Source organism: Nyctereutes procyonoides, unplaced genomic scaffold (assembly GCF_905146905.1).
Source record: "Nyctereutes procyonoides isolate TBG_1078 unplaced genomic scaffold, NYPRO_anot_genome, whole genome shotgun sequence".
NCBI classification, from domain to species: domain Eukaryota; kingdom Metazoa; phylum Chordata; class Mammalia; order Carnivora; family Canidae; genus Nyctereutes; species Nyctereutes procyonoides.
Window position 1 is genome coordinate 29,924,854 of NW_026575160.1, and position 19,090 is coordinate 29,943,943.

The window sequence follows — 19,090 nt, forward strand, 5'->3', positions numbered from 1 at the left end:
CTTCCGTCCTCCCCTCTGGGGCCAGTGAGGGTGGGGCGCCGCAGCGGGGGGGTGTGGTGGGGGGATAAATGCCCGTAGCCTTCCTTGACTTTCATGACTCTTCTCCCAACCCCTGTCCCCATGTGATGGCACATGCGCTAAAGTGAGTTATGGGAGCGGGTCTGGCATCCTGCCCTCAAGGCGTCCAGGTTCATCAAAGGGAAAGACCTCCGGGCCCTGCAGTGTAGATGAGGCGTCATGTGCGGGCTGGCCTGAGCATAGACACCCCAGGCTCAGGGTGGATGTGGGGGGCTGGCCTGAGCACAGACAGCCAGGGTTCGGGGTGGATGTGGGGGGCTGGCCTGAGCACAGAGAGCCCGGGTTCGGGGTGGATGTGGGGGGCTGGCCTGAGCACAGAGAGCCCGGGTTCGGGGTGGATGTGGGGGGCTGGCCTGAGCACAGAGAGCCCAGGCTCAGGGTGGATGTGGGGGGCTGGCCTGAGCACAGACACCCCAGGTTCAGGGTGGGTGTGGGGGGCTGGACTGAGCACAGAGAGCCCGGGTTCAGGGTGGGTGTGGGGGGCTGGACTGAGCACAGAGAGCCCAGGCTCAGGGTGGATGTGGGGGGCTGGACTGAGCACAGAGAGCCCGGGTTCGGGGTGGATGTGGGGGGCTGGCCTGAGCACAGAGAGCCCAGGCTCAGGGTGGATGTGGGGGGCTGGCCTGAGCACAGACACCCCAGGTTCAGGGTGGGTGTGGGGGGCTGGACTGAGCACAGAGAGCCCGGGTTCAGGGTGGGTGTGGGGGGCTGGACTGAGCACAGAGAGCCCGGGTTCAGGGTGGGTGTGGGGGGCTGGACTGAGCACAGAGAGCCCGGGTTCAGGGTGGGTGTGGGGGGCTGGACTGAGCACAGAGAGCCCAGGCTCAGGGTGGGTGTGGGGGGCTGGCCTGAGCATAGACACCCCAGGCTCAGGGTGGATGTGGGGGGCTGGCCTGAGCACAGAGAGCCGAGGCTCAGGGTGGATGTGGGGGGCTGGCCTGAGCATAGACACCCCAGGCTCAGGGTGGATGTGGGGGGCTGGCCTGAGCACAGACACCCCAGGTTCAGGGTGGGTGTGGGGGACTGGCCTGAGCACAGACACCCCAAGTTCAGGGTGGATGTGGGGGGCTGGCCTGAGCACAGAGAGCCCGGGTTTGGGGTGGATGTGGGGGGCTGGCCTGAGCACAGACACCCCAGGTTCAGGGTGGGTGTGGGGGGCTGGCCTGAGCACAGACACCCCAAGTTCAGGGTGGATGTGGGGGGCTGGCCTGAGCACAGAGAGCCCAGGTTCAGGGTGGATGTGGGGGCCTGGCCTGAGCACAGACAGCCAGGGTTCGGGGTGGATGTGGGGGGCTGGCCTGAGCACAGAGAGCCCAGGTTCGGGGTGGATGTGGGGCCTGGCCTGAGCACAGAGAGCCCAGGTTCAGGGTGGGTGTCAGGGGGCAGGTGCAGTGTGGTGCCGAGCTGCCTGGCTGCTCCGATGCAGCCTCCCCGACTGGAGCTTGTAGAGGGAGCCCCACCTTCAGAGGCCGCCGTGCGAGTCGGGGTTGGGGGCAGCACCAGCCGCCGTCGGCATCGCCCAAGGACGGTCACCGGGGGGGGTGTGTGCAGCCGTGTCCCCTGTGCTGATGCAGGCCCTGGGCCGGCAGGGGTCCCGGGAGCACCTGGTGAGGGCCCGCGGAGAGTCGGGGTGTGTGTGAGGCAGCAGGAGGGAGCCCCGGCCCTGAACCCCAGTGATGGGGTTTTGGGGTCCCCCCGCCGTCCTGCCGAGCCCGTGGGAGAGGCGTTACCACACGCTCCCACGGTGGCGGCCAGGCTCTCCGGCCCGACTCCCGCTGCCTCCCTCAGTGGAAGCCCCACAGGTTGGCGGTGCCACCTCCCTGCCCCCCCCACCCCTGCAGGAGAGCTCCGTATGGTGCCCCCCCCCCCCCCCAGGGAAGGCCGGCTCTGGAAAGTGCGGTTTTAAAACGCTTGAGTCTGGTTCGTGTCTGCGGGAACAGCTTCGCTGGTAGGACAGGGTTGGGCGGGTTGTCCCCATCCCCTGCTGTCGCCCCCCCCAGGTGTGCACAGGGCCCGTCCCCGTCTCCTGCCATCGCCCCCCAGGGGTGCACAGGGCCCGTCCCTGTCCCCTGCCATCGCCCCCCCAGGGGTGCACACGGGCCCGTCCCCGTCTCCTGCCGTTGCCCCCCAGGGGTGCAGGCGGGCCTTGCCCCCCCCACCCGGGCTGTAAGTCGTGGGAGCTGAGCCCTGGAGGAGGGGCCTTCGGGGGGTGGGTGTCCTGAAGAAAGCGGGCACTTGGGGCCTTTCGGCTGGAGCGGTGGGCCTGCCGGGGGCAGCGAGTCCCCAGCGCCCGGGCCCTCGCCCTTGCCCCCCTGCCCCCCTGCCAGCACCCAGCGTGCAGGCCGCCCTGGGCCCGGAGCAGGGAGTCCAGCTGCTGCCGCTGCTGCCACCTGCTTTCCGGGTCCCCCCAAACCCAACCGTTGAAACTGTAAAGTCGTGAAAGGAGCTCGGAGCCCCACGTGTGTCTGTGGGGTGCTCGCCGGAGCTTGGCGGGGAGTCCGCCGGGGCTGTGCGGGCGGAGCAGCCGGTGCGCCAGGTCCCCAAGTCCCCAGGGCACCGCTCACGACGCACCGACACAGCCTCCTGACACCGCTATGAAGTTACTGGAAGCGCCAAGTCGAGGGAAAACGGTTTTGACCCCCAGTATATTTATTTCTGGATTTTCCTGGTTTTGTCCAAGGAACACGTATTTCGTAACGTGAGAGCGGTGCTGCTGGGCCCTGGGCAAGGACCGTGTCGCCGGCCCGCGGGTGCGGCGTCCTCGGTCAGCCTGCGGCCCGTGCACCGGGCTGGGTGCTGGGTGCTGGCTGCTGGCTGCTGGCTGGCCCCGGGCTGCACCTGCCTGCACCCTCGGCTCCAAGAGACCTCCCCCCCCCCAACCCCCGTGCTTCCCCGGCACTCACGCGGCCCTCTCCGTCTTCCCCGCAGCTTTCCACGAAGTCTCAGTTTACCCGAAGAAGGAGCTCCCCTTCTTCATCCTCTTTACTGCCGGGTTGTGCTCCTTCACAGCCATGCTGGCCCTCCTGACGCACCAGTTCCCGGAGCTCATGGGGGTCTTCGCAAAAGCCGTGAGTACCCGCCGCGGGGGGTGGGGGGGAGGGGGAGGCCCGAGAGACAAGGTGACCGGGGAGGCTGGCAGGGGGGAGAGGCCCGAGGGACGAGGCCAGTGGGGAGGGAGGGAAGGGGGGAGGCTGAGGCGGGGAGGCCCGAGGGATGAGGCAGCGAGGAGGGAGGGAGGCCCAAGGGATGAGGCCAGTGGGGGTGGGAGGCCCAAGGGATGAGGCGGTGGGGTGGGGGGGCGGTGGGGGCCTAGGGGAACAGTGTCCGGGGACCGAGTGTCGTGTGGGAAAGGACGTGCTGTGCTGATGCTCTGCTCGCTGCCTGGTTTGCGCCTTGTGAGCGGAGCCCCCCGGCTGGGGGCAGGGCCGGGCAGGGCAGGGCAGGGCCGGGGAGGGCGCCCGGGGCCTCTTAGCGCCCGGCCGCGTTTCCCGAGACCGCTCCCACGTTTCAAAACCGCGCGTAGCGGGGAAGGGTTAGCCCAAGAAGGGCGGCCCAGCCACCGAGAACCTAAGGGAGCGTGTTCAGCGTCGCCCTACCTGAATGGCACCGTCTCTGACCTCGACGTGTGGTGGCTCTTCCTCCAGTGACCGTGAGACTCACATTTCCAAAGATGATCGAAGTAAACACCGTCTTATGGGCCTAAACTTTCGGCCTCCTCGGGGCACGAACCGAGGGGACGCGCGGGCTCGTGGTTGAGGGGCACTGGCAGGGCGCGTAGGGAAGGGCTTCGGGTAAGGGCCCGCAGGAGGGCTGGGAGAGGAGCCTTGAGGAGGAGGGACGGCTACGCCGTCTAGGAGCCTTAGGCTGCGCGGGCGGAGGATGCGTGGCCTGATTGCACCGCGGCCGAGCTCCCAGCGGCAGGCGTCGGGCACGCAGCATCGGGTGCCCGTCCCTGGTCCTCCCTTCTGATCTGCAGGCGAGCGGAGTCCGGGGGGACCGCTTCTAACGGGGCTGGCCCCATTTAATCCCTTTCCAGATGATTGACATGTTCTGCTCGGCAGAGCTCAGGGACTGGAATTGCCAGAGCATTTTCATGCACCTTGAAGATGACCTGGAATTGCCACCGGCACCTCGATCTCCGCATTTCCAAAACTGAACGTGCTCCTGCCCCTCCCCGCCCCGCCCGGTTACTGGAGCCAGAGACACAGCAGCCCTCGAGCCCCTGTCCCCGCCCCCATCCTGCCTGCCTCGGCCTCCATAGTGGCGGCCTCCGAGCTTCAGGCCCTCAGTGGCTGATTCACCTCCTTCCCCTCCCCGTCCCCACGGCCTCCCCCTAGTGTAGGTCTTGGTGGTTTCTTGCTTGGACTCCTCCGCAGGAGTCTTCACTGGTCTCCCTGCCTCCGGTTTCTGCCCCTGCAGTCTTCCTTCCGCACTGACACAAGAACGGGCTTTCCAGACTGCAAGTCTGAGCCTGCCACTTCCCTGCCTGAGTTTCTCCCGAGGTTTCCCGCTGACTCGGGGATAAAGCCTCAGCTCTGTAGCCACGAGGCCCCTTCTGATCTGGTCTTTGCTTGCCTCTTGAGCCTCATCTCTCCCAGCGCTTGCACAGACACCGCTCTTGGGCCACAGTGAATTACTCACCACTCCCAGATGCCCAGACTCTTGGGCACCCCGGTGCCTTTGCACGTGCCGTTTGCTCTGCTTGGAATGCCCTTCCCCGTCACCACCCCGGCTCGTCTGCTCGACTAACTCCTCTTCGTTCTTTCTCACTCAGCTTTCTTTCCGGGTTTCTCCTAAGCTGAGTTCGAGGTCTCTCCTCTGAGATCCCACAGTATTCCATGAATACCTATATCATCACATTTCCTGTACTATATTATAACTATCGGAAACGTGTCTGTCCCCCTTTTAGAATGTGAGCTCCTTGAGAGCAGGACCGTGTCTTCCTCGTCTCTGTATCCCCAAAGCTTTGCACAGTGCCTTGCACTTAGTAGGTTTTCAATAAATGATTGTCAAATAAATACACGGTAGTGGTTTCTGCAGAAAGAGGCAATGTGAAGAATCAGATACAGTTTAGCATTTATCCTCTTGCTTTTTTTTTTTAAGATTTTACTCATTTATTCACGAGAGACACACAGAGAGAGAGAGAGAGAGAGAGAGAGAGAGAGAGAGAGAGAGAGGCAGAGACACAGGCAGAGGGAGAAGCAGGCTCCATGCAGGGAGCCTGACGTGGGACTGGATCCCGGGTCTCCAGGATCACACCCTGGGCTGAAGGCGGCGCCAACCTGCTGGGCCATCAGGGCTGCCCTCTCCTCTTGTTTTTGCAGTTATAATCTTGGAGCTAGAGTTCAGAGGGACCTTAACCAAACTGCCTTCGGCAGTAATGTCACGCAGGTCACGTAGACTCTTCTTGATTGCTCTGAGTGATGGGGACTCCCCTACTTACCACCAAAGCCCGTTTCGTGGTTGGATCGCTCGGAAGGCGTCTTTCTGCAATCAGATCTGCCTCCCTCCGATGTGCACCTGTTGTTCCTGTTCTGCCCTCCAGCACGTTCTCAGAGGGCTTCCTCCGTCTTGCACGTTCTTAGTCAGCTAAGACCTTCATGGCCCCCCCTAAGCCCTACCGACTCTTGGTAGAACATCTCAAATTTCCTGAAGTCTCCCGTTCGGCCCGTGATCCCGGCCCCCAGGAGCCCCCTGGTTGGATGCCCCCCCAGTCTGTGGGCCTCTGCTACTCATCGTCATCCCCCCAAGCCAACCTCTGAGTAAGAATCGTCGCCAAAATTCTGACTAGAGTTCAACTTAGTAAAATGTGAAACGAATATACTTACATCGCTAGGCCCTTATTCTTCCTCCTTTAAATGTTCTTCTCTTAAAGTTTTCAAGTCTTCTCTGTCAGAGTGCGTCACTGTCCCGGTGTTCCTCGTCTAACAAGCAAAGAGCACTTGGCAGGAATTTCGGGTCAGGATGGACCCGAGGGGACATGGATCCGTTTGGCTCCACCCCCAGAAAGTCAGAACCTTGGGTGTTGGCCACCCCGCAATCCGTGTTTTCAACAAGGATTCTAGCAGGTTCTGAGGACGGACGGGGGTTGAGGGCTACGTTTGCTTCTAAGAACACGGGCCTGGGGCCAGCTGAAATTTTTAACAGCCACTTGCCCGTCCGGGGTGAGCTGTTGAGGCGAAAGCTTTCTAGGCAACAGGGGTTTTGCCCTGGCTGCACCTGGAAGCATTGGGGAGGCTGGCGAGTGCCTGGGGGCTGCCGCCTCCCACTGGGGGTGCTGACCTCGGGGGCACGTGGGGTTTCAGAGCCTCCCAGGAGATCCAGGTGTGCAGCCGGGCAAGACCACCAGGCCGAGCGGGGTGACGAGCCGCCTGAAAGGGCTCCAAGGTGGAGGGACTTGGGGGGTGGTAAGTGGAGGTCGCCTGGGTCTTCTCTCGAAAAGACTCCAGAATTTCAGGGCGATGTGTTCATTAGGGATCCTTTCATGTTTCCAAGGCCTCGGTTTTGAGTCCAGATCAGATGATCGGATGAAACGTCACTTTGCCTTACGGCCCCCGTGGCTGGGACCCTGCAGGCTGTCGGGGTCGGTCGGCCGCTCGCGGTCTCCAGATGCGGTGCCGTCGGTGTGCCCTTAAAGCTCTGTCTGGAAGGACACGCTCGTCTTGCCCTTCCCGAAGGTTTCACAGCTTCCAGAATGCCTGGAGAGCCTTCGTGGGGAAGGAAGGTGGATGGTCTGCGGGGGCCAGGCCCTCCCCACCCCACCCCACCGCACCCTCCCCCAGGCGGCCGGTCACTGCGGCCGCCCCCCAGGCCGCCCCGCGGCCACTTGCAGCTGTGAAAGGACTCCGGCCTCGCCTGGGATCCCGCCCTGGGATGATGACGTTAGGAGGTGCAGGGAGATGGCACTGCCCCTCCAGGCTGCTCGGAGCTCGGGAGCTGGCCCGTGTGTTCATATGCGGAGACGCACGCAGCAAGGCGCGAGCCCCTGGATGGCAGTCAGATGAGCGGCTTCAGCTGCCCCCCCCCCCGAATCTAGTCTACCTCGAGGACTTAAGGCCGAGGCGTCCTAGAATGAGATAAGGTCACTCCTAGAAAGAAGTCATCGTCCCCGGCCCAGCCCCTCTCAGAACGTGGGAAGGTCAGCATCTGACCCCGCGGGCTCTGAAGGGCTCTGGCTTTCCTCCTCGCACCCCCTCCTTCGCCCCCGGCCCCCGACTCCCGGCCTCACTTACGGGCCCTGACCCCTTTGAAGTCTGACATTGATTACAGAGAAATGTCAATTGTCTGGTCGCAGCAGGGCACCTGGCACTTCTGGAGATAAGCGGCGGCACTCGGGGCGCCAGCGGAGCGCGGGGAGCCGTGAGCTGCCTCTACCCGATGGGGTTTCAGGAAAAGGAGGAGCAGGCGATTGAAGCGTCACGCTCACGCTCCTGTGGTTAGTCCAGTTGCCGTTTGTCACCGTAAGACGCTGATGGAGTCGTGTGCGTTTCGGACCACGTATCTCTGGCCTCCGGATGGCAGTTTTGGACATTGAGCCGGATGGGCCGTTCCGGGGCTGCCTGCTGTTGCTCATCCAGACTTAACTTCTCAGGCCATGGTGTCCCAAGTGCGTAGGTGGAACCGCTGTTCCTCTGTGCCTCGGCGGAGTCGCCGGCCAGAACCCGTGCTCACTGATGTCCCTACGTGCGAAGACGTCTAGGCGGACGTCCCGAGCAGGGCCTGTCCCGCAGACGCCCCCTCTGTGGCTCCCGATGGAAGCCTCTAGCCTCCATGTGGTCCCCAAGTGGCGGGCTCAGCAGCCCCCGACACCCCGACACCCCATCCCCGCACTGCCTGCCTCCCCGTGGGGAGGGATGAGGATGAGGAGGAAGGCAGCCTCCAGAGAATTAGCATCTTTAGGAAAGGGCCCTGGGGATCCTTTCCCTGCTCTCTGGAGGAGCACCCCGGACGGGAGGGGGAGCCGTGAACCGAGAGCGTGGGGGTGTTGGGGCCCCCTCGTCGTGCGGGCCTCACGGAGGAGGCGGGGGGCGCTGTGTGGCGCAGGGTGGGAAGGGGGCCAGTGGCCGACATGGGCCCCACACGTCCCTCTTGAATTCCGGAGGCCTCACTGTGCCTTGTGATGCAAGTCGGCTGAGGCCCCAGACCAAGGCAGCAGGCCCTGTGGGCCGCCCGGGCTGAGGCTGCCTGACGCCCCAACGGCCCGGGCCCAGCCCGTGAGCAGCGCTTGCGCCCGCCGCCCGCCAGCTGCCGCGGCTCTGACTCTGCCCCGGCTCAGGTCTCCAGGGCATGGTGACCTCAGCCCAGCACCACCGCGCTGCGGGGCCCCCGGCATCCCGTGGGGTGGCCGGCTGACCGGTACCTGGGCGCCCAGCCCCTCCTAGAGCTAGTACACGGTGGCCACGTGCCTGGTGGCCTCCGGTTACAAACAACGTCTCGGAACTAGGGTTTTACGGACGCTGTCCTAGCAGCCTGGGCAGGGACTCTTGGTCCCTGGGCCGCACGGTGAGCCTCCCCGGGGTTCTGTGCCCACAGCGAGGGACGGTTCCAGAAGGCGACCAAAGGGCCGTCCGCGTTTGCTCGGTGCTAGCGCGATGCCCGTTTAGCTGCAGAGGCAGCGCGGCTTGGGCCCCCCACCCCCGCGTGCTCTGGAGGCCCGGCCCAGCCGGTCTCAGCCGGGCCCCAGCCGGGTCTCAGCCGGGCCCCAGCCGGGTCTCAGCCGGGCCTCAGCCGGCCCCAGCTGGGTCTCAGCCAGGCCTCAGCCGGCCCCAGCCGGGTCTCAGCCGGGTCTCAGCCGGGCCTCAGCCGGGCCCCAGCCGGGCCCCAGCCATCGCTCCAGGCGGAGGGAGCTGCGCACGGCCTCGTGGTCAGACCGGTGACTGCGCACCGAGCCCGGGGCCTCGCCCGCTCGGGTCTCTCTCCGGACCGTCCTTTCCCTCCTGTGCGGTGTGACGTCCCAGCCGTCCGCTGCGGCCGCTGCGCTTGCCTGCCTAAGCCTTTCCCGCTCCTTCCAGCCGAATGGATCCTCTCCCTTCTGTGAACCCTCCCGGTGCTCTTTGGGCTTCTGTCTTCCACCCTGCGGCCGTCTGTCTGTGTGGTAGTAGGACCTCATGGGGGGGGTGGCCTTGGTGGCTGCCTGTCCCTTCCCTTGGCCCTGGCTTTGGCCTCCTGGCACCGGGAGTTTTACCCTGGTCTCCTTTATGGAGAGCTCATCCAGCACTCGGCCGCCTTATAGACTAAATATATTTAATTGATGTAAAAGACACACCTTGGGGAAGGATCCCCGAATCTTGAGTTTCCTTGGCCCTAACGGTCAAGCTGCACTTACCGGTCCAGCTGTAACGTGTCACACACCTTCCCGGTTAGGTTCTACTGGTTCTTAAAAACAGCAAAGAAGGCAAGATTCTGAGGTCGGGTGAATTTCGGAGACTCTGCCTCCCATCGCCTTGAAGATCTCGAATCCGTAGAACATAGGGGCGGTGCAGGGGCCTGTTTTAACTTCAATAAAGACCCTCCTACCTCGACCCCAGAACCATGCCCCGCTCTGCATGCGTGTTTCTGTGCCACACTGTACGTCTGTGGGAAATCCTTGGCGGTGGAGACAGCGTTTTGCCGGGAACAAGGGACTAGGACAGACGACTCCGCAGGGTAGGACCCAGGTATCGAGCCCTGGTGGGATAATAAGGTTCTTTTTTTTTTTAATTTTATTTATTTATTTATTTATTTATTTATTTATTTATTTATTTATTTATGATAGTCACAGAGAGAGAGAGAGAGAGGCAGAGACACAGGCAGAGGGAGAAGCAGGCTCCATGCACCGGGAGCCCGATGTGGGATTCGATCCTGGGTCTCCAGGATTGCGCCCTGGGCCAAAGGCAGGCGCCAAACCGCTGCGCCACCCAGGGATCCCGGATAATAAGGTTCTGAACACAGGGATCGAGGAGAGCACCCGAGCGCCCCCCTCCCCCCGTCGTGCGGAGCTCTGCTGGGGGCCTCTTCTCGCAGAGGCTGGCCGGCCTGTGGGATGAAGCTGAGCCTTCACAGAACATGATCAGAACAAATTTGGGGTTAGGGGAAGTGAGCCTCAGGCGGACACTTGGCTTCCCTGAACAGGCCCGGTTAGCGAGCATTATTCTCCACAAAAAAAGCAGAAAGGAGTTTAGAAACCAGATGAAGGAGATCCTAGAGATCTCAGGGCGGCGCTCCAGTGAGGCCCTGTCATCCCCGGACTGGCCAGTGGGATGTCCTCACCCCCGGCCCCGCAGCCCACTCCACGGAGCGGGGGGTTCAGAGACCAGCACGGGCACCCAGGGGACCCCGGCAGTTCACAGCCCTATAACCCGACTTCCCAAAACCCTCTCCCCCTAAAGTGAGCTGTGTACCCAGCAAGGCGGCAGGTGGTCGGGGTTGTACCGTCTTGTAGCTCCTCTGCCTACTTGTCACCCCACTGCCTGAGTCACCTGCACGGGATCGGACGGCCTGGACCCGGCGGGCCGGCTGTCAGGAGCGGAGGGGCTTCTCCCCTCCGTGTCGTGGCCGGGGGTGGGGGCTGGAGGGCAGGTGTGGCCATCAACCTGGGTTTCCTGTAGCAGAAATATGAAACTGTGCCCTTTGAGACTTGCACGGCGCCGAGGCGTGGGGTACAGGTGCACGCACAGGTTGGAGAGGTCCGTTTTACAGTCTTGAACGGCGTCTGTCCTGACTCTGTGCCCTTCTGGTCTCCTTGCAGTTCCTCAGCACTTTGTTTGCCCCCTTGAACTTTGTCATGGAGAAAGTGGAAAGCATCCTCCCATCCAGCCTGTGGCACCAGCTGACGCGGATCTAGGGAAGCCCGCCCGCCCTTTCACGCGCCTCGCCCAGTGGGCTGCCACCATCTCTTCGTGCCAACTCCTCGTGGACCGCAAGAAAGCATGACTTTGAAAAAGGGAAGCCATTCCGAGATTTTAAATTGTTCATGGACTGTCTGTTCCATATTAAAAGCTGTTTTTGTTGTACAAAATTCATTGATGTTCGGTTCTATTATATTTTGCCTTCAGAAAAGAAAAAAAAATCAAAAATAAACTTTTGTGTATTGCAGCAACCAGCGTGTCTTCCTGTGTCTCCCAACCCTAAAAGTGTTGGTGTCCCAAATACACCTGTGGGTTTACATTTAATTTACTGAGGACCCAGATCCTCTGAAGGCCCCATGGTGGTTTGCTTCGCTCATGGAAGTCCTCCCATTGGGCCCTTCGGACACCTCCAGCTGGTGACTTGGAAAGTGGAATGTCTTTGGCTTAAAAGTACCATTTTTTTCAGCCCTGAACTGTTGGTTCTTATAGACCAGATACCCAGGAACAGCTTCCACAAAGGATAACAGGAGTCATGGAGGAAACAGCATGGTGCCATGACGGGCTGTTCCAGGTCAGAGGCTCTACCCATTGACTAGAACTCAGTCCTACAGCTTGGTTTTGCTGGATGAGAATTTGTGGCGAGAAGGAAAATTCGATGAGAACCTGCAGACCCAGCAGTCCGTGGGAGACCTCGCCTCTCTTCAGCATTGCCGTTCTTAAAATGTTTTCTCATAGGGGTGCCTTTTTTAAAAAAAAAATAATAATAAGTTTTCGTATCCCTGATGCTTACATGTAAGTGTTCGTGGAGTTCTTTCGTGACCCGAACCCAGATGGCCATGTGTCCTGACGGCCTTCGGAAGCCTGCGATTCACACCTGCTGCACACCTGGCTTTACTTAAGCAAAAGAAGAAAAGTAACGTCGGGTCCTCTATCTGAAATGAAAGGCTCCTCTATTTGAGACCTCGGCCCGGTGCTCAAACAAACGACTGTCCTGGACAGTTTGTTTCCCATTGTCTTTAGATTCCTGAAAGGTTCCCCGTGAGCGGTAAGGCAGGCAGTGGGTGGGGAAGGCGCCACCAGCGCACCTCCTCCCCGCTGCACGCCCTGCTGGCTGCCGTCCCTCCTCCAAGAGCCACGTAAGTGGGCAGGTGACGTTAGGTGCACAGGAGCTTCTCCTGCTTCGGGCAAGTTTTCCCTCTACGCTGCACCTGTGCAAAGCCCCGGAGGGGAGATGCGGCTGGATCCGGCTCTGAGGAAGCTACCCTGGAAGAGGCGGACCTCCTACATCCACGCCCGCAGCGCGACTCTTGGGGGCAGTGACCGTGTCTGCCTCGTTGGCCTCTTTGCTTCTTCCCCTAACGGAAATCCTGACCTGCGGTGATGTTCAAATGACTTGTCCAGCGAGTTGATGCAATTCCTGACAGGCGCGAATACAACTTCATGCACGGTCAGAGGAGAGGGGTTGGTGCCAACCGAGAAGGCCCAAGGAAGGCTGGGAACTGTAAACTCGTGCTGGAGGAGCATGTAGCGATTATCTACTATGATTATCTGATTCAACAGAGGAGAAAACCAAAGTCCCAGAGAGATCGTGACCTGCGTTGGGACTCGGGATTGCAGGGAGCTTAAGTGAACGTTTCCAGAGCCCGGAGGCTGGAGCAAGTGGAAGTGGCCCAGGGCGAGTGGTTAGAAACCTCGGTTGCAGGGGACGCAGCAAAGAAATGAAACACGAGGGCTTAGAAGCACCTTGTGAATTTATAATTAGGACTTTGAAGGGGTTTCTTGGAGAGGGGAGGCAAGAGTCAGACTTCGAGGGGGCAAGGGAGTAATGGAGAGGGAAAGGTGGGGAAAAGACGGGGAAGATGGGTCCACCGTCCGTCCGCGAGAGGAGCTAATCACGGGAGGGGGCAGGGAGGCTTCTCGAAACTTCCTGCCACCCTAATAGACCTCTTCCCTTACAACCCAGGGTCGCTCCTCAAACAGGCTGTGACCCCAGTTGCTCTCTTTCCTCCACATCTCTGCTCAACTCCTCTGCTCAACTCGTGGGAGCAACGGTGACTCACCCTTGCCCTTCTGGTCTCCCTGGGCCTGGACACCGGGGGGGGGGGGGTTGCTGCTGTCCTTTCAGCTCCCGCCTTGTGCTGCTGCCCCTGAAGACAAGCCTCCGGCCCTTGTTAGGGCTTCCACGCAAGTGTACGGAGAGGCGGAGCCGGAGCAGCCCCTCGGGGACAGCGAGTTTTTAAGATGATCGTTTTTTTATGTGGTTCTTACACATTTTGGCTCAAGGTCCACGGTTCCCGTCTTCTTGTTGCGATGGCGACTGGAATCCAAGTTGCGTTCCTGCTTTCTGCTCTTGTTTCTAGGTGTTTCTAGGTCATCAAAACCCATTCCGATGGGCTTCCCTCGGTGAAGATCGTTCCTCCCTGCAGAACAAGAAGAAGGAAGAAGTCCTTTAGCGTCAACTTGTGTCTCCTGGGATTACAAATGCAAACCTTCCAAGTTAAATACTAGCAAACTGAATCCCGCAAGGTACATAGGAAGTAATACAACGTGATCACACGGGACTGATCTGGAGGGTGGTTTTGTTTTTTAACTTATCAGTGCTCAGTATCAATGTCATTCTGCCTTTATAAAAAGAATTGGGGAGCTTCCCATATTTTTATATGGCCCAGAATAACTAAGCGTTGACATTACTTGCTTTTCAAAAATCAGATAAAACTCAGATGTGCAACATCTGAGTTTTGTTGACGATAGATCTTTGTTAATGACGGTAGAGCTTTGATCAACTTTTTACTATCTGCAGTGGTGATTGCTCTGTGCAGATATTCCACTTCTTATGTCTAGTTGATAATTTTTCTAGGAAATTACCATTTTCTCTACGCACTCAAGTGTGTTACCACAGGGTAATACACACACGCACCACGCATATATAACTATATTAATTATATATCATCTATTCACTACCCTTTGTCTCCGTGGTTCTCTTTATTTCTCATTTCGTGTATTTTCCTCTCCTTTCCCCCACTTGAATCAGCCTCACGAAATTTAGGTAATTTACTCTTTCAAAGAACCAAGTTTTAGACTTGCTGATACATTCAACCATACTTCTCACCTTGTATTTTCATATTTTAAGCTTTTTATCTTTATTTGCTCTTCTGGATTTCCCTTGTTGAGAAGGATTATAGTTTTTCTAATTTCTTTCGACAAACATTTGGCTTATTATTTTAAGAAAGAGGTATTTAAATCTATAAATTTCCCTCTAAGTGTAGCTTTCTTGTCCCTTACATTTTGTTGTGACGTGTTCTTTGTTCTTTCCTAGAAATTTCTGCTTTGGTTCCTGCTTATCCAGGAATGATCACAGTTGGGTATTCCCTAATAATCGGGTTTCCTTCATGGCCTTCCATGAATTTATTTTTAAGGTCCATCTGCAATATCTAACGGACACAGCAAAGGTAGTCCAGCGTGTGCCCCCAAATCCAGTAAACCCTAACACCTTACACCCATGGGCTACTGAGTAAACTTTTGATCTTTCTTTCCATTATTATTATTATTATTTTAAATCACATCCATCTTCAATATGACACTCCAGGGGCTCCATCAGCATGCTTAAGACACGTCTCTGCTCCTTGCGCTCTTTGGTACTGCTCTGCTGCTTGCCCTGTGACCACGCGCTTCACCAGGCGGCCACGGATCTGTGTGCTGAATCCCTGTCACCTTGGACTGTCGAAGGGGAGGGGGCTGGAGCGAGCTAGTCACGCTGCTCTGGCTTGCGAGGGTCAGGGATGCTTAGGCTGGCCAGAGAGGAGCTCGCCCTGACGACAGGGCCCAGCAGGAATGCTCTGGAGCACTGCAGAGCATTGGGGACACACCTCAGCAAGCGCCCGTGTCTCTCCCCCGCCCCCCGAGTGTATCTCTGATTCTGGCAGGTGCAGAGAGGGCAGACACGAAGCAGACTCCCCCCTTTCTGCAGCCTGTATCCAGCCCAGGGCCATGGGACGCCCCCTCGGGTCCTCAGCCTTGGAGCTTGCATGGGACCAGCCTTTGGAAGAAAACCTTCAGATGGGAAAACCCCAACTGGCCCTCATGTGAAGGCAAGCCGGCCTCAGGGTGGTGTGTGCTTTTCCAGGGAAGGGGCACAGGTGGCAAGCGGAGAGGGCGTGGAGTGAGCATAATTAAGGGAAAAAGAAACCCCACCCGTCATTTACAACCGCCTTCCTTCTGCTCGGAGCCCCCACGGCCCGAAAACTTCATTCCACGGCCGTGTCCTGGTCCCTCCGGCGGTGGCATCAGCCAAGGCCGCCGGCCCCGAAGTCTGAGGGCCCCCGAGCCACAGGGCCTGAGGCCCAGCCCTGCCGGCCCGCCTGTGTCTCCCTGCTGCGCCTTCAGCTCTGGGCCCCCTGGTCACCGGGCAGCGTCACGCAGTGGCTCCCGCAGGTGGCTTCTCTGGTTGCTTTTGGGGCAAGGAACCGGGAATCTGCACTCCTGCTTGAAACAATAAAAAGGGAGAATGTGGGGAGAAGATGGGAGTTACCACTGCAGTGATACCCAGCCCCTCAAATCAAGGATGACCTCCCCCACCTCTGGCCCCGTGCTCATTCCTCCCGTGGCTGATGTTTCCCGAAGATCTGCTGTGTGCCAGGTGTGTGGCCACATTCGCCCAAGCACCCCTGGAATTGCACCCCTGGAATTGCACCCCTGGAATTGCACCCCTGGATTGTACCCCTGGAATTGTCCCTGGAATTGCACCCCTGGATTGTACCCCTGGAACTGCACCTGGAATTGCACTGGAGCTGCAGCGTGGGGTCCCACTGGTGGTCTGTCCTGCCCGCCGCGCCAGGACGAAGCCGGTTCTGCACTGCGGCCCTCGCCTCCTGGCCGGTTACCTAGCGCTGCCTAGAGCCACCGTCGACGCTCTAGAACCTACGGCTGCAAAGGTCGCCAGGACGGGGGAGGGGACCCGACCCGGTGCAGGAGAAGGCAGTGCTGGAGTGCACGCCGGCGTCACTTCCCTGAAGTCCGGGGAGAAAAGGAGTAAAATGAAATACAATGTGTTCATTCCGTGGTCGGGACCGCAGCTTGATGGAAGCTTCCGTGGACCGCTGCCGCTCTGCACGTCACGGGGCACCTGGTCCCTGGCGATACCGTGGTGCGCAGGTGGGCGGTGTCCGCGCTTGAGGGCACCGGCCTGTGGCACCTGCTGCCACGTGGGGCCTCCAGTCACCTGCCCACCCCCCGCGGCCCGGCCACCCAAGAACAGCCCAGCAGTGACCCTCGGGAACTAGCACCCCTGGGGCCACCAGATAAGGGGGCGGTCACCAGCCCTAAGGCCTCTAGGCCTTGTAACTAACAAAGTATATTTTGCTTTTCTTCCCCAGCTGGTGACAACTAGGACGGTCCCTCTGCGGCTAGGATGGGACGTGGGAGCGAGAAGCCCTGCTCCCGCGGTCCCCCCGCGCACTCTGTTGGATGAGATTTGCTCGCCCTCCTGCTTTTACTTTTAAAAAGCAGTTCCCCAGTTGCAGGGTCAGGTCAGGCACCTCCCGTGGTGCCCCCGAGTGGCTCACAGGCCGCTGCAGGTGGCGGCCACCGCTGGGGCTCCCAGTGGCCAGCCGGGCCGGGTCAGGGCGGTGGGGCTCCTGCGTCCCCAAGGCCTCTTCCGGCCGTCCCTGTCCTCCGGGAGCTGTGCCCGCGGTGAGCAGGGTCAGCCTGGAGAGGCGCAGAACATTTTTCTTTAGAGTTTTCTGGACAGTTTGGAACACGAGTGGCCACAGTGGCTACGGGAGGTAGGACACGAGGGTGTCCGAATCCGTCCAGACCGTTGACAAAAAGCCGCAACATCTCTCCTCCCGCTTTCACCCCTCGGCCCGGGGTCCTGCCTCCTGCCGCCAGGCGCTCTTAGGCGGCCCCTGTGACGTCATGGCACACAGCTGGAGAGGTGGCCCAGGACAGAGTCCTTTTAGTCCCTTCACCGCAACCGTTTGTTCCGGTTCAGGGCCCAGGCCCGGGGCCTGATGAGCCTCCATCTCCCTCCTTTGCTTCATTCGTTCTTCCAGTCCGAGGCCTGCACCGAGTTCCGCAGCGCGTGCATGCCGGTGGCCGGCAAGGGTCACAGTCCTCTGGGGACAGGCTCGCGCGCACCTGGTGCCAGGTAACACTGCAGCTCTCTCCTCCCGTGGGGCTTTCCCAAGTGGCAAACAGACCCGGCTGGACGGCCACACTGTCCTGCCAGGCTCGTGAGATTGTCCCCGCGGGACCCAAAGGCTCTCCAAAGGTGAGCAGGTCCAGAGCCACTTCTCCCACCCAACTCGCCGTGCCGATGCCCCGCACGCCTTCCCTCCGCCGTCCCCGTCACTGCCAGCACGGTGACGAGCGCCAGGCACCTCTCTTCTTCAAGATAACGGGCTCTTCAGAGGAAACGTGATGCCAGGGGCCCGGGCCGAGAGCCTCTGGAGCCGCCGCCGTCTCCCCCAGCTGCGAAGAGGAGGGCCTGAGGCGCTCCCGAAATGAGGATCAGATTGTGTCCAAAATACATCTCAGCCTCTTGGGGCTGCCCGAGGCCATAAAAGGAGCCGGTCGAGAGCTAGTTATCAGAAAGGTTCTTGAGGGTGAAGAGAACCTACGAGGCTCTTCAATTAGCCGAGCGGTGGTGGCTCAGCTCTGATGGGCCCACAGCTGTCACCGGAAAGGGTATCGGCGTTTGGCACCGGGATTGCCATTTCCTATGCGAGGACGGCAGAGCCCCCCCTCCTCTGTACTCCTCTCCTTCGGGTATCTTTGCCCATATTTGCACATTTGTCTTGGTTTCTGGACGATGTTAGAATCTAAAAATAGCCAAAGTATAGGCAAGTCGGTAATCATCTACTTAAATCAAAGTGTCAAATGAGACTGCCCAACAATCACGGGTCACTTTAGCCAAAGACATGTCTTAAACGGATCATTCAGGTAATCCACCTGCTTTTCCTACATGATCCAAGTAAGAACAGTGAATGTGAGTCATGACAGCTGCCCCAGGCCCTAATTTCTCTGTCTTGCTCCACTGCGGTTATATCTACTGACAGCCTGAGACTCAAGGGGCCCGATAGCATCCACAGCAGGACTCATAAGTTATATTTGAATTTCAGCAAGAAATGTTCTCTACATGTAGATTTTCAGGACTTAGATGTATACTTGCCTTAGAAAATATCTCTAGATCCTTTTAGTTTGGGAAGGTCTCAGCAGATACTTAAAATGCACCTTGGACTTTCAGAAATTAGGAGCTCTACGGATCCCACGGCCAATTTTCTGCTGCAGGAAGGACTGGAACAAGCTTTGAGATATTTGTTTCTATTTTATGCCTCCAGAAGGTTTCTTCATCTCTCCTGTGACATATCTGAATCCTGATTTGATTTTCTCCATCATGTATAGGAAGCTTTAAAAAAATAAAAACAACACTCTCCCACTGTTGATGCCATTTTTTTTTGTTGATGCCATTGACAGCGCTCATAACTTCTCTATCAAATGATTAACTTATTTATCTTTGTGTTCCCAATGTTTAGTGTATTGTTTGCATTGGTTGTGGGCAGCAAATGCTGAGCAAAGGAAGGAGGAAGGACTGGGGAGACAGAGAGGTGACTAGGGTCCTCGGAGTGTTTTCCTCTCGGCTGCATCATGTGAGAACTTAGGCTCTCAGAACTCATGGCTTGGATACTGGCCCTCTGGGTACAGTGTAGTTTGGTGGTCAGAATCGAACTTTGTCTTTGAGTGTGTTCAGAGCCAATTTACGGTAGTTGCCTGAAAACTCTCTACATATGTGAGAGGTCAAGTTCAAGAAAGGTGTGAGGAGGGCAGCCCCGGTGGCCCAGCGCTTTGGCGCTGCCTTCGGCCTGGGGTGTGATCCTGGAGACTCGGGATCGAGTCCCATGTCAGGCTCCCTGCATGGACCTGCTTCTCTCCCTCTCCCTCTCCCTCTCCCTCTCCCTCTCCCTCTGCCTGTCCTCTCCTCTCTCTCTCTCTGTCATGAATAAATAAATAAAATCTTTAAAAAAAAAAAAAAAGAAAAGAAGAGAAAGGTGTGAGGCTGGGACTCCTGAGAAATCCCAGATCTTCTGCTTGTTCCTATATCCTACTTAAGTCAGTGTCATAGCCCGCATCCTACTGCAGACCACAGACATCTGGAACCAGAGGACATATAGTCCAGAAGGCTAACAATG

The 19,090-nt window shown here is 58.8% G+C and overlaps 1 protein-coding gene across 9 annotated transcripts in view; it reads left to right on the plus strand.

Annotated features, from left to right (window-relative positions):
* ST7 (suppression of tumorigenicity 7) overlaps positions 1-11,146 on the plus strand; it is a 240,472-nt gene extending 229,326 nt beyond the window's left edge. For 4 of the 9 annotated variants that reach the window (XM_055314564.1, XM_055314570.1, XM_055314572.1 and 1 more), the window contains 2 exons: positions 3,007-3,146; positions 4,115-5,212. In XM_055314564.1, the coding sequence (XP_055170539.1) occupies positions 3,007-3,146; positions 4,115-4,234 (260 nt within the window). In that variant the 3' untranslated portion in view covers positions 4,235-5,212. Of the gene's footprint in view, positions 1-3,006; positions 3,147-4,114; positions 5,223-10,804 lie in introns of those variants that run through there. The other 5 variants (XM_055314566.1, XM_055314568.1, XM_055314565.1 and 2 more) reach the window with 4 other exon arrangements.
* The last annotated feature ends 7,944 nt before the right edge of the window (positions 11,147-19,090 follow it).